The 14,121-nt window shown below is 40.9% G+C and overlaps 2 protein-coding genes across 2 annotated transcripts; both read left to right on the plus strand.

Moving 5' to 3' along the window:
• The first annotated feature begins 6,096 nt into the window (after positions 1-6,096).
• Positions 6,097-7,329, plus strand: LOC139204709 (trypsin-3-like). Its single transcript, XM_070834673.1, has 5 exons — positions 6,097-6,166; positions 6,282-6,435; positions 6,560-6,822; positions 6,922-7,058; positions 7,150-7,329. The coding sequence occupies exons 1-5, from the start codon at positions 6,127-6,129 to the stop codon at positions 7,297-7,299; spliced, it is 744 nt and encodes a 247-aa protein (XP_070690774.1). The 5' UTR covers positions 6,097-6,126; the 3' UTR covers positions 7,300-7,329.
• A 3,694-nt stretch (positions 7,330-11,023) lies between these two features.
• has1 (hyaluronan synthase 1) lies at positions 11,024-13,077 on the plus strand. Its single transcript, XM_070834648.1, has 4 exons — positions 11,024-11,713; positions 11,811-12,036; positions 12,153-12,285; positions 12,402-13,077. The coding sequence occupies exons 1-4, from the start codon at positions 11,024-11,026 to the stop codon at positions 13,075-13,077; spliced, it is 1,725 nt and encodes a 574-aa protein (XP_070690749.1).
• Positions 13,078-14,121: the final 1,044 nt, after the last annotated feature.

The raw sequence follows: 14,121 nt of genomic DNA on the forward strand, positions 1-14,121 counted from the left end.
CTCAGGCGGCACGCACCCCCCTCATTTAAAGACCATTAAACCTCTTCTGCTATATACTTTGACTGTTCATGCGTTCTAGTCCAAGGTCAAGATTTACACATTTACTGAAGCAAAAGACAAATTTTTGCCTTATTGATGATTGGGTTATAGTATGAAGAAGCTGTGTATGTGGATTTAACGCACAGGTCACTTTAACCCCTTGGAGTGACGAAGGGATACATGCTGTTGTCTCTTATCTGCAAGTGTGCTGCTAATCTGAAATCTGACACAAAAACCGTGTCCAGACAAGTCTTCTTCAAATGCAGCATGATAAAGCCTTTGGGGAACTCCGCAAATGAAAACACAGAGTAACTAAACAACTAAATGCATAAATTGTGGGTTGTTGGGATGACTACTGAGAAAGAGTGGAGCTGTGACTTCTCATGTGCAGCGGTGATCCTGCTGCGTAATGTGTTTTTCTCTGTGCGGGTTGAGCTCATGTTTGCTTGAGGTTTAGTGTAATAGCTCTGTGTTGACTGTGTGAATAGACATCTGGACATGTAGGTTGCATAGTTTTAATGTGCCCTCTCTTCACCCTGCACCATGTATAAGAAAGTTACGGCAGCATCAGTTGATAATTCAGGGTTGCCTTCCAGTTTTATGAAATAGCAGGCTACTCCCTCTGTGCCACTGTTCATTTGAAGCTGGATGCACAGTTGCAGTACCTCCGGAGATTCAAACCTGCAAACACATCTGAACTGCAACTGCTATCTTTGATATCTTAGAGAAATACACTTTTAAATTATGAAACAAGAAAGGAAACAGGACATTTTAACAAGCAAATACACTACTACACTGGTGCATTTTTGAAAATGCGCCAGCAAAACATGATGAGGAGTGCCCTTTTCTGTGGTCCAGTGTGCAAGAAAATGTGCCTTCTAGGGTGATGTCCCAGGCTGCCCTACATGCTAGAAAATGAGTTGGCCTCTAAATGGTGTAAGAATGAATAGTTCCCTGTATGTTTTTATTACCGAAGTGTAATAGGATGTAGTGGTTATACAGTAAGTCGCATGATGAAACAGTTCTAATATCAAATTCACCTTTGGAACAGTGTCACCATATATGCACCATAACTTACTGCAAGCTTTCACTGTGTGCAGTCAATGCCTTTTTAAAGAATGTTTTCGTCCATCAGACAGCCTGAGTCTGACACTGCACAACTACAAAGTACTCAAAACAGTAAGCATACATCATGGTTTTCTGAGCTTAGTCATTTTCTGTAGGTAATTAACACAAAACATTTGCATGTACTCCAAAGTTAAAAAAGGAACTTCTTAACATAGGATGGGATGTTTTCAGCCACTGGGGCAAATACTCATTACACTGAATCATGCATTCCTGAAACATTTGGCTTTTACAGTATAGGCCAAAAGGTGCATACGAGTAAGAATCACTACAGAATGGGACTAGCAAACAACCAGAAACCTGATTGCTAGTTTAGATCAAAAGACAATTCATATACACAAGCAAGCTGTAATCTCCAGCAATTTAATCTTTTAAACCTGTTTGGCACATTCCTGCTTCTTCAGATAAATCCCAGAAATTGAAACTGATCTCTATCCCAATTCCTTGCCAAATCATGGACCTACAGACTTTCTTTTTTTTTGAACAAATAACAGGGGAAACCAGAACATTTGAAGGTACTTCTTGAAACTTCTAGAAACATCCTGAACGGTCATGCAGTGAACAGTTTGTTGTTTAAATGAGCGCTTCAATCAAATATCACATGTGGAATGTTTGATGATGCACAATATTTAATCAATTAAGCAAAAAATCAGCAGAGGTACGTCACAACAGGAAGAGATGAAAACACTGGAAATATATCAGAGCCAGATGGAGGCGCGGACATGGGGGAGTTTTGGCTGGAGAGACTGAAAATCTGTCTCATGTCCCCAGGGTACAGCCCTACCTTTCCGTGGGGGGAAAATGTTTAATCTGAGTTTGACTTCATGGTCATACAAAAGTCTTAGGCATGAAGGTGCTGTAATGCTGTAAAGTAAGAATGCTTTAAAAGCTATAAAATGTAATTGTTTATTTTTATCGATACACAAAAAGTAAAGTGAACGAACAGAAGAAAAATCTAAATCAAATAAATATTTGGTGTGACCACCATTTGCCTTCGAAACAGCAGTGTTTCCTCCGACAAGGTTCCTCTTTACTTTTTCCACAACTCTACGCAATTGTACATCTGTATGATGTAGTTCTGAGAAAATTGTTTTTTTTTTTCCCCATCAAATTTACTTTCACAACTTGCAAAAAATGGTGAACGTTTCCAAGTAACCTGTATTTCATCACATTTCTCATGTAAAAACACTTTTGTTGAAGCCAGAATACCAGTGTACAAGATCAGTTCTTTTTAAGTTTGAATGATAAGCAAAACAGAAAACAGGAATTAAGCAGATGTTGAAAAGCATTTGGCCAAAATCTTTCACAACAGCTGCTTTGTTCCAATTTATATTGAAACACATGTTGATTGGCAATACTCATTTGAGTATCATACTTATTGGATGTTGAATTTAAAGAAGTTTGATACCTGGCACTATAAATCAATTATATAAATAATATGTCAAATCAAAACTTATCAAAATAAAAAATAACTTATCTGTATATCTGCATATCAGTATTTTCCTTTTAATAACTAATATCCTCGCTGTTGAAAAAAGAGGTAAACAACATCTAAATATCAACATTTGAGGTTATGATATTAACAAGCAATCAGAGAGAGAAGCATCTTAGTGATGGTGGTTACTTTGATGATCTAAAAGTCAACAGTTGTTTCACACAGTGAAACACAATGAGGCTCAAAGTCTTGAACTGATCAGATTCGCACAGTGTGAGCTGCCAGAGCCTGCCCAACCCTAAAACTGAGTCCCATGCTAATGTACACACACAACACACAGGAACTGTGTCCTGCCAATATGCCAGATGTGAGGGGGAGGAAGGAAGGAAAAAGAGAGGGGAGGAGAAAGGAAGAGAGAGAGAGAGAGAGAGAGAGAGAGAGAGAGAAAGAGAGAGAGACACTACATGTCTGTGGATCTGTCCGTGTACATGCTCTCAGTCCCTGCATGAGTTCAGAGCAACACCCTATTTAAGTGTGTAGGAGGACTCATGTCTGTGTTATCATTGCCTTTTTTTTATGGATGGATAAATATTCAGCATATGAATATTCTTCCCCCTGAGAGATATTTTACACCAGGATCAAAAACAATTCATTCTAACTACAGGAAACAGTTTAAAATAAGCTGACCTAGTTAAGTTCTTCATCACTCACTCCAAATCTACAGTGAAGTGTTCAGCTCCATTTGTAACACTAAATGACTTTACTGTTTTAGCTAAAGTCTAGACAGTATGACTACTTTGTTTAATTTAGTCATGATCGTCTTGAGCGATACGTCCTCCAGTTTTTCATTTCTGCGCTAAAATGTGATTTTTTTTGCTGTGTAGTTTTGTAACAGAGCTTAAAGACAGGGCATTTTGCTGGTGTCTGTAGGGGATATTAATAGCTCTCCCAAGGCTATAGTTTGAGGGAAGCCTTCAGAACCCACTGCTTGCCAGAGTTCTTGATTTACCAACCAAACGTGCAATTATGTGTGTGCCGCACAAATACCAATTTGGGTGTGTAAAACAACTAGTGGAGGTTTGAAGGGAATTTAGCTTTAGCAGAGAGTGATACATGCAGTTGTAGTTTGGGGGTTTATTATTCACTAAAGCAGCTGGGAGAATGGGGGACCTGAAAAGCAAAAGTGTGTATGTGTCTCTGTGTGTGTCTGTGTGTGTCTGCGTGTGGGACAGTCAAGTACTAATGACACACTCCCAGCTCCCAGCGACACTGTCGTACACCCTGTACTTTTCGTCCCTGTTGTGTACAAAACACTGTGAGCTCACAGCATTTCTAAATCCACAACTCCTTTTGTGAAGCGTTGGCATACTAACTGTTGTGTTGAAACTTCTGTACTCCGGTAACGCTGTCACAAAGACACAAATACTGGGATTCTGCTGTGTCCTGAAACCTCAAAGGTTTGTTGATCTTGTTGCGGTGCTGACTGGAAATCAGACCCTTGTAGATCAGGAATTTTGTTTTTCAAGTCAAAACCGGTGCCAATGGCTTTCGCCCCTATGGCTCAGTGACATTTTTTTTCCATGAAATACACCACACACGGGGAAAAAAGCTGAACCTCAATAACCTAAACCACTTCCTTACATTCGTCCCTACTTTCAACCACAACGCCTGGTCCCCTTCAGCAGACCTAAGGGATATAAATAATCAGCCCGGGCTCTGTCTGACGGCAAACAAGCCTGGCAATGCATAAGTCATACAGATCTTTGACACAGTGCTCTCTCTGTCTGTCCGAGGGTATTTTGAGGTACAGTGGAATGGAGTTAGGGAAACCGGAACTGTTAAACAGAGAGCACCAGATGGAGAAATCAATAGAATTTTTGATATTTTCCATATTTGTAACTATGTGGCAAATACTGGAAAAAAAACACTGCTGTGGTTATTATTGAAGGTCAATGCCGAGATGGCAGCCAAGTATTTATCTTTAATCTAACTGATCGCATCCTGAATGCTGTTTTACATATGTGCATATAAATGGACATCTGGGTGTCATATGTGAGACTATCAAAGACATTTCTGAGCAGTTAGCTCAGGGACTCTTTGCATTTGTTGCACATTTTAACAATTTTGGCAATTTAGTTTTCTCTAATAAATGGCACTGAAATGTCCTGTAACTTTGTGTTTACTATTGAAAACTTGTATCACTACAGTGTAACAGCATGGTGTGGGTCTAGTGAAATCTGGACTCAACAAGTGAACAAACACAAGATCACAACAGTGAACACATGTGCAACCTGAGATGTTTTTATCTTTACAGAGAATGAGTTTCTCAGCAAAATGTGCCAAGTTAGTTCACTTGTTTGCAATCAAAGAAAACAAACAATCATATGCAGGTTGCAAAAGAAATGAGACAGACTCTCTCTTTCTGTGTGTGTGTGTGTGTGTGTGTCACACAGTAATGAGGGGGGGAGAAACTTGCCTGTGCTGGATGGGAATGCGTTATATTTTAACCTTAAGTGTATAATCATAGGGCTTGGTTAAAAGCACCCTCACATTTAAATGTTTTCCTGTCTGGTGCTGATAAACACCTATGCTCATACATGAGTAACGGAGTCTACATCTCTGTTCTGAAACATCGACTCAGCGATGACCAAACCAAACCAGGAAGACAAGGGGAAATGGTTGAGGTTAGGGTGAAATTCAAAACAGTACCGTAAGATGAAACTGTCAAAGCCTCACAGATAGTTCCTTTTTTCTTGTAGCTTATCTAAATTGCAAATATGGCTCCCAAAACAAATTTTGACAAAAATTCTGTGTTAGTTACAATTAACTAATGAAGTGAAATGAATGAGGAAATAACTGCTCTCAGTATCAACAAATGAGACTTCACTGGTACTATAGACACTGTATTGCATTTCTTCTGAGCTTGTTAGATGTGTCCATGTCAGGAATTTTATTTTATGTAATGGCTGTCAACCATCCAAAAGGTGAAAACAGTAACACTTTCATATCTTGTATTGCAACACAGCCACATGCATTTTTCCAGTCTGCAGCTTGCTGATAAGAAGACAACCTATCATATATCTGAGTAAGCTTTAAAACAGTAAAATAATTGGGGTATATTTTGACTCTCTGGATGTTAGAAAATGGCAGGTTTGCAAAAGAACAATTTTTTCCCCCCAAGGACTCTTTAACCACACGAGTTAAACCCACACACCAAGTGTTACTCAACAGCAGCATCTTAGCCCATAGTTAGATAGAATTTACAAAGACCTGTAAGCTTAAATGAAACTTACTCAAGATTCACTGGAAAAACTCAGTTATTTTCACACTATTCAACTGAAATGTTTGTCTGTTTTTACTGTGTACTTTACATTAAACTCTGTGTTCTGGGGAAATGTAACACATGTTTAGTGTTTGAGGTGTACCTGTGACGATAGAGGACCTTGAGAGAAAGGAGATAAGAGGACTGAAAATACCTGAAAATAGGGTGAGGGCACATTAATCTGCTAGCCAGACTGACAGAAGGCATGAAACTTTTCCTTCTTCTGACTCTCTTTGGAGGGGCAGGTATAGTATAAAATATAGATACTGGAAAAAGTCTTGTCATGGGGCATCAAATGGTGCCACAGACACAATTTTCTGATTTTGTCACTTCTTTAATCTTACTTTTGAATATCTGTAGTTTCCCTGAAACAGGATGACAAGATTGTTGGAGGGTATGAGTGTCCAAAAAATTCTGTGCCCTACCAAGTGTCTCTCTTCACTGGGTACAACTTCTGTGGCGGGACTCTCCTGTCTGATGAGTGGGTGCTCTCGGCTGCACACTGCAAAACAAAGTAAGGAAGACGACTGCTAACCTCTGTTTGCAGCCAGTTGTGTTTGGAAGCTTAAAATGAAGCCTTTTTCATTGTGATTTTTCCCTTAAACTAGCAACCTAAAAACCAGATTTATTTCTTTCAGGTCAAATGTAGAAGTTCGGCTGGGAGAGCATGACATCTGGGAACCTGAGGGGACTGAACAGCACATTATGTCTGCAAAGTTTATTCGCCATCCTAACTACAACTCCCGCACACAGGACAGCGATATCATGCTGATCAAACTGAGTCGACCTGCTTCTCTGAACAAATACGTACACCCTGCTACGCTTCCTTCGAAGTGTGCCAGCGATGGGACGATGTGCCAAATCTCTGGATGGGGGAGTCTTCGTCCGAGCAATGAGGGCTGTGAGTTACATGCTGTGAAGTAGCTGCAAGCTAGACAAACAATCTCACTGTGTGAGCACATCAAAATATTGATGTGCAGTCTTTTTCTTTCTTTTCCAGCACGGTACCCTGATAAATTGCAGTGTCTGGATGCCCCTCTCCTGAGCGATGACACCTGCTTTAATGCATATCCTTTCCAAATCACTGAGAACATGATCTGTGCAGGCTACCTGGAGGGAGGGAAGGACTCCTGTCAGGTAATGTGGAGATTATCATTGCAGGAATATAAAACAGCAAGTGTTTCTCTTGATAGTGAGGATGTAGCAGTGAACTTAATGTTTTCTTCAGGGGGACTCCGGGGGTCCCATGATGTGTGATGGAGAGCTCCAGGGAGTTGTGTCTTGGGGACATGGCTGCGCTCTGAGAAACAAGCCCGGGGTGTACACAAAAGTTTGCAATTACATCTCCTGGATCAAGAACACCATGGCGTCTGGATGAACAGCAAAGATATTAAAGTTAACTTTAAGACGTGCTGTGTATACCCTGTGGTTTTTACAGCTCTATTAGTGCATCATTAGAATGAGAGCAACAGCCCGTATCTACGAATATAGCATCCTGTGTGAAGAGAAATGCATCTGGATTTCCCCTTATGTCCTCCCACAAGCACACACACATTAGTGACTGCTTCCTCAAGAGGCTACCGCTCTCACCCAGACTTTACATTACAGTGAACTGACGTACAGGTGTTTTGCTCCGGAGATGTCTAAAACAAGTGTCTCATTTGTGTGTGTGTGTGTGTGTGTGTGTGTGTGTGTGTGTGTTTGAAAACCCACACGCGCTCAGTACCATAAGTCATAGCTTTGGTAAATGTGACTGTAAATCAAAATGGCCAGTATCTCAGAGTGTAACATACCGTGTAGCAGATCTAGCTGCCTCCCATGCTGTCACCAAATTTGGCTCTACAAGTTCTGACTCTCTTACAATGAATAGGCAGATGTGTTTCTTGCACAAGAATGCCTCAGTAGAACACAGAAAAGTTGAGGAGCAAAGCTGACATTTACAGTCAGCCAACAGTAAATCACCACGGGCAAAAAATGCTGCTACACTGCTCTCTGTGGGCTGAAACTGTAAAGCATGTTGCACACTCTGGCCACACTCCATAATCACTGATTATGGAGCTCTGCTACAAATGTAGCACTTAGACAGTTGACTATCCAGTAACTTTCTTAGCTGTAGCTCATCAAAGCTATATTGAGATTACAACTGGAATCCCATGGTGTGCTGGTTGGGCCTGAAAGGTGATGTTAGCACAGTTTGTGTTTTGGGTAAAATGAAAAGAGCATTGAGCCCCTACAGGAGTAACTAACCGCCTGCCAATGACTCTTTAACCTCTTTGAAACTGGCAATGAAGCATCAGCATCAGGTGCACGCATGAGTATCACAAAATCCACAAATGATTTAAGTGGATTTTGGTTGCTTGGGTGTGGCACAGAGCTGAGGACTGAGTCACCCGGCATTTGCTTGACCACCGAATAAAGACCGAATGAGGTTTCTGAGGATTCATAGCCTTCAGTATGTGCAACAAATAGCTTTCATCTCTATGAGGCACGCTGGATACTGCACTTTTTTCTTTGGCCGCAGATAGGATGTTGATTCTGGCAACACAGATGTCCATGTTTTGACTACTACAGAATTCCACAAACCATTTTTATAAGCCACTTAGAAGTCAAGGCAGCTTGAAAATGAGTCCCTCTCCCTCTGCAGTGTCCTTTACAGTGCATGTCATTGATGTGGTCGCAGGCTTATGCAGTTTATCCCTCAGTGACTGCAATGATTAGCCATCGTCGTGTAAGGAGAAACTGAGTTTAGCCATGACCTTTACATAAAAATGAAGCTTTAAAAGGGAAATAGAAGCACAGGGAAATAGGTAACAAGCTGACTGACTGAGTGATGGTTTAATTATAATAGTGTATTACAAGTTTTATTAAAATACTATACCTTACACAGACATATATAAAAGTATTTGACAGGAAAAGACAATATATAGGAACAATAGCAAAAAATCAAATGATTTGTATCCATTATTTCTTCATATATAGAGTTGTGTATGAAAAGCTGGCGCACTGTTGTTGTCTTACGGTACTGCACTACACTGTACTGCAATAACAGCTACAACATTAACAGCCAATCACAACCCAGGATTCTCATGACCCGGCAGGCAAAACTTGAGGCTGCATCTAGAAAACACGGTTATCTGCAACACAGCGTTGTAAAGCACATTAATGAAAACACACAGATCTCATGGAAACCCCATGATAATAACATATCCAGTAGGTGAAGCCAGTCCCTCGTCCCTACACTGACATGTGACTTACACATGACATCAGCTGCCTGGTGGCTTCTATTTGAGTCTGACATGTGCTGTGCTGATGGCTCAGGCCAGCTCCTGTGGCTAAGGGTGTGGACGCTCATGAGCGGTCAACAGATTTGCCTGTAAAGAAACTCTCCCGGGATGTAATCATGGTTAAAGTCAGGACAGTGGCAGCAACTCAGTGAACCAGAAGGGGCAGCTTTAGAGTCCTCTGAAGTCAGAGATTAGCACAGAGACAAGACTTCCTTTTACTCCTCTCCTATTTGACTCTTCTAATTTAACTATTCAATCACCCCCAAACATTTGACTTTTGCAGTTTCAGACAGGAGCCAGCAGAGGGCGACATCAAACTTGTGTTCAGGCCTGATTGCTGCAGTTTCTGGGATTGTCTGTCTTTTCACTATCAAGGTTACTGTGATTGAACACCTTCGCATTCTGGTCAATCGCAGCACTGTTTCTGGTAAAACAGTTGACTTACAGTCATCAACTGACTGCAAGTTTTACATTACCTGTGCACAGATGAGCTGCAGTTGGTTGGGCAATAAAATAAAGTCAAACAAAAGACAAGTAAGATGTAATAAAATGGTGTTAAGATAGGTTTAGGTTAATATTGTGCTTACGGGGGGTTGAATTTCGCTGTAAGAGACAAATTATCAGTCAAGATAACTTCAGAATAGATAACTTCAGAAGTCTTCATAGAGGTTGCAAACAGAGGTGCGGATGCGAAAATACAGAGGAACCCGCCAGAGAAGCCTTTCACAGAATGGGCTGAACTGTCTCATCTGAGTCTACGGGAAGCTCCCAAATTTCGTGAACCTTTTTCTTTAGGAAACAATCTGATCAGATGTCAGACTCACGATCTCTATGGTAAAGGAGGAAAAAACACAGCAGCACTGGTGTCCTCAGCCGGCGGGGCCACCGCCTTGCTCCTGACTCAAGACTGAGTCAACGTAATTGATAACTCCCAAGACAAAAAAAAAAAAAAGAAACGCGCACATGGCTCCATCTTCAACCTGGTAGCCTATAAAGGCAGCAGACTTCACGCCAAGTTGCCAGACAAGAGAACCACCGAGTGGATGTCTCGCAAATTTAAAGCCAGAGGAACTTGACATCAGGTAGGGTATTCATGTATTAATTTAGTTTTATTTATCTATTTATTTTATTATTTTGTATTGTTAGAGCTCGGTTTTGATTCAAATATAAACAATAATTTATGTAGAATCATGGTTGGTCATTAAATAAAAACAGATATTACATGTCTGCTATTCCAAAAATGCTTTACATATTACATCTATATTGCTCTGTTAGACTACTTGATGGTTCATGGTGGACTGATACGCTCAGGTGGTACTTCTTGTCTTATATTGCTGCTTTTATGGTCTGCCACAGTTTAAGGTATGGTGCTCCTTGTGTGATGATTGAGAAAACCTTGCAGTATTTAGTTATTTCTGATATGTAAAAAATTATTATATATAATATAAGATGATTTTATGTTTAATAAGACATAATTAAATATGTTTAAAACCAAACCAAAGATGCATTACTTTATCACATTTAATACATTTTCAAAAATTGATATGTTTTTATTACTGATATCATGTTAATTGGTACACAGGATTTTAAAAATAATATACTGGAGCTGAAAGCTTTTTATGTGCATGATAGCTGTGCTTTTTTCCAACTTATACAGCTCGTTAACATGTCTTACAACAGTCCACATAAAACATCCAATTCCATTTAATACACCCTTTTTTTCCAAACCAAAGTGGGCGTCTGCATACATTTTTAGCATGACTGGTGCAAGCCACACTAACTTGTGGCGTCTTTGTGACTCTTAGGTATAGAAACACAATGGAGCTGAAGCCTTTATTGAAGAAGCTGGGCTCGATAATCCGTGCCATCCTCACGTTCCTCTTTGCTCTGGTGGTCTTGGGCGTGATGGTGTGGGCCTATGTTGAGGGTTTCCAGCTGGCGACCTCCACATATGGAATCATCTCCTTTGGCTTTTATGGACTACTCCTCTCCCTCCACGTGTTGGTCCAGAGCCTCTTCGCCTTCATTGAGCACCGGCGAATGAAAGCTCGCACAGATTCATGCACCTTTACCAAAACCGTCGGCTTCACCATATCAGCTTACCAGGAGGACCCCGTCTATCTCAGGGAGTGCCTCAACTCCATCAGGGCCCTCAAGTATCCCCCGGAGCTGCTGCGCATCATCATGGTGATAGATGGGAACACGGACGATGACCGATATATGATGAACATGTTCAGAGAGGTGTTTGCTGACCAAGACCCTGGCTGTTATGTGTGGAAGAACAACTACCATACATGGGACCCCACTCAGGCCCAGCAGGATGTGGAAATGGCTGTGGGCCCAGGAGGGGATGCTGATTGTATTTTAGGAGAAGATCCACAGCGAAAAGAGGTAGAGCGACTGATCCAGAGCAAGAGGTGTGTGTGCATCATGCAGAAGTGGGGTGGCAAGCGGGAAGTGATGTACACCGCGTTTAAAGCACTCGGGTCATCAGTTGACTATATACAGGTATTTCTTTCTCTTTAGAATTTATGTTTCTATTTTGTCAGTTGAGATCATATTTAATGAAAAGTTAGAGTTAAATGAAAGTTTTCCTCCTCCCCAGGTGTGTGACTCAGACACTAAGCTGGACCCTCTGGCCACCGTGGAGCTTTGCAAAGTGTTGGAGAGCAACCCCAAGTACGGTGCTGTGGGAGGAGATGTGATGATCCTCAACCTGAAAGACTCCTACATCAGCTTCATGAGCAGTCTTAGGTACTGGATGGCATTCAACATTGAAAGGTCCTGCCAGTCCTTCTTCAACTGTGTGTCCTGCATAAGTGGTCCTTTGGGTAAGCGCAAGGCAGAAGTAATGATTCTACAATTCAAACTTTGGTAATCATGGCTTTAGTGCACTGGTTTGACTCGTTGTAAGAAATATTTCTTTTGTGTTTGTGGTTTCTTGAAGGTCTGTACAGGAACGATCTCCTCCAGCAGTTTCTGGAGTCCTGGTATAATCAGAAGTTTTTGGGATCTCACTGTACATTTGGCGACGACAGACATCTTACCAACCGAATGCTGAGCATGGGCTATGCTACAAAGTATGGCGGTTTTCAATAATGTGCACAGAAATTACACCAGGCACACTTATTTTGTGGTGTAATCTTTGCTGTTATGACGAAGGTGTCATGGATCTTGTTTTTGTCATTTCCTGTAGATACACAGCCCGCTCCAAATGCTACACGGAGACACCTGCTCAGTTTCTGCGCTGGCTCAACCAGCAGACTCGCTGGACAAAATCTTACTTCCGTGAGTGGCTCTACAATGCAATGTGGTGGCACAAGCACCACCTGTGGATGACCTACGAGTCAATCGTATCAGGTGTTTTCCCCTTCTTTGTCACCGCCACCATCATTAAGCTGTTTTGGACAGGCACGCTGTGGGACATCCTCTGGGTTCTGTGTTGCATACAGCTGATCGGGCTGGTGAAAGCAGCATACGCCTGCATCCTCCGCAGAGACATGGTGATGGTATTTATGTCCCTCTACTCAGCTCTGTACATGACCAGCCTGCTCCCTGCAAAGTACTTTGCCATTATCACCATGAACAAAAGCAGCTGGGGGACATCAGGCAGGCGTAAGATTGTAGGAAACTACATGCCCCTCCTGCCACTATCAGTGTGGGCGGCCATTTTATTAGGTGGGCTCGGTTACACAATCTACAAGGAGAGTCAGCTGGACTGGTTAACACAAGCCAAGATTCTGGAGACCACGTTTCTTGTGTTTGGCTTTGCGGCCTATACGTGTTACTGGCTGCTTATGATGTTCCTCTACTGGGTGTGGTTCCGAAAGTTATGTAGGAAACGCGCCCAAAGTTACACATTGAAAGTGTAGGTGAATACAAGGAAGATAATTTACTTGAATTCAGCCGTAGATCTCATTTTATTCAGTCGATTACATGTATTTAGTTTGTCTTGCATTTTAGTAAGTGATGGACAGGAGTTTTCATGCAGCTGCTAAACCAGTAAGATGAAAAAAAGTGGAATATATATTGGTAACATTAATGAAGTGCATTTCCGAGAAAAAGTGAAGAAGTATCACTTATATACATATATGTGAGGACAAATGTTTGATTTATATGGAGATATTGTTGCACATTTAAGTGAAACTGTACAGAGGGCTTTTGGGCCTGTGTACCTCTCAGATTTCTCTTTGTCAGATTATCAGAGTATGACGGCATTGGTGGCCTTCCATCAGATATTTATATCTAAAAATAGGAAAATTGCTTTTTTCATGTATATATGATTTAAGGGTGTGGTTAAAGTGTAGGGGGCTTACTTCAACAACACAGAGAACTCCACTTACTCATGCTTGACTGTGTCAGTTTAGTTACCATTACTTCATCACTGTTGTTGTTATTGCACTGGATCCTGGAAGGCACTCTCTGCAGCTTTGCAGAATTACTTGAAAATACAGACAATAAAACTATAACAGTAGTACAGTAGTATTGTGCAGTGGAAAAAATGTACAAGACAAATAAACGGAACCATACCTCTATGAGTAAACACAGAGTCACTTCGTGAAACCTGAAATGATGATGACTGATGTTTCTTCATATATTGTAATTTATTTTGTTGCTGTATACTTTCTCTTTACATGGTTTGGGTGTACTATGTAAGATGCACTTTGTTTGACTTGATATCACAGAGGAAAATTGACAAAAATATGTATGTTATTATATGTATTTTCTAAGCAATGCACTTGTTGTAATGGCTGGAAATTGTCTGAAAATGTGAAACAATTTATGGAAAATGTATAAAAATGAAAAAATAAATATTTTTCTAATGAGTGCAGTTCAGTTTTCTTTGGATCAAAATCCCACGATACAATGGTGGAAATTAATTTTCTTTTAAACGGTGTGAACTGTGACAGTGAAAC

Source organism: Pempheris klunzingeri, chromosome 8, assembly GCF_042242105.1.
Source record: "Pempheris klunzingeri isolate RE-2024b chromosome 8, fPemKlu1.hap1, whole genome shotgun sequence".
Classification (NCBI taxonomy): domain Eukaryota; kingdom Metazoa; phylum Chordata; class Actinopteri; order Acropomatiformes; family Pempheridae; genus Pempheris; species Pempheris klunzingeri.

Bases quoted from the DNA above. Each gene is read 5' to 3' on its own strand.
- LOC139204709 (XM_070834673.1), top strand. From the start codon at position 6,127: ATGAAACTTTTCCTTCTTCTGACTCTCTTTGGAGGGGCAG. The intron at 6,823-6,921 runs GTGAGTTACATG...TTTCTTTTCCAG, and splicing joins TCGTCCGAGCAATGAGGGCT to CACGGTACCCTGATAAATTG. The intron at 7,059-7,149 runs GTAATGTGGAGA...TGTTTTCTTCAG, and splicing joins GAGGGAAGGACTCCTGTCAG to GGGGACTCCGGGGGTCCCAT.
- has1 (XM_070834648.1), top strand. From the start codon at position 11,024: ATGGAGCTGAAGCCTTTATTGAAGAAGCTGGGCTCGATAATCCGTGCC. The intron at 11,714-11,810 runs GTATTTCTTTCT...CCTCCTCCCCAG, and splicing joins CATCAGTTGACTATATACAG to GTGTGTGACTCAGACACTAA. The intron at 12,286-12,401 runs GTATGGCGGTTT...CATTTCCTGTAG, and splicing joins AGCATGGGCTATGCTACAAA to ATACACAGCCCGCTCCAAAT.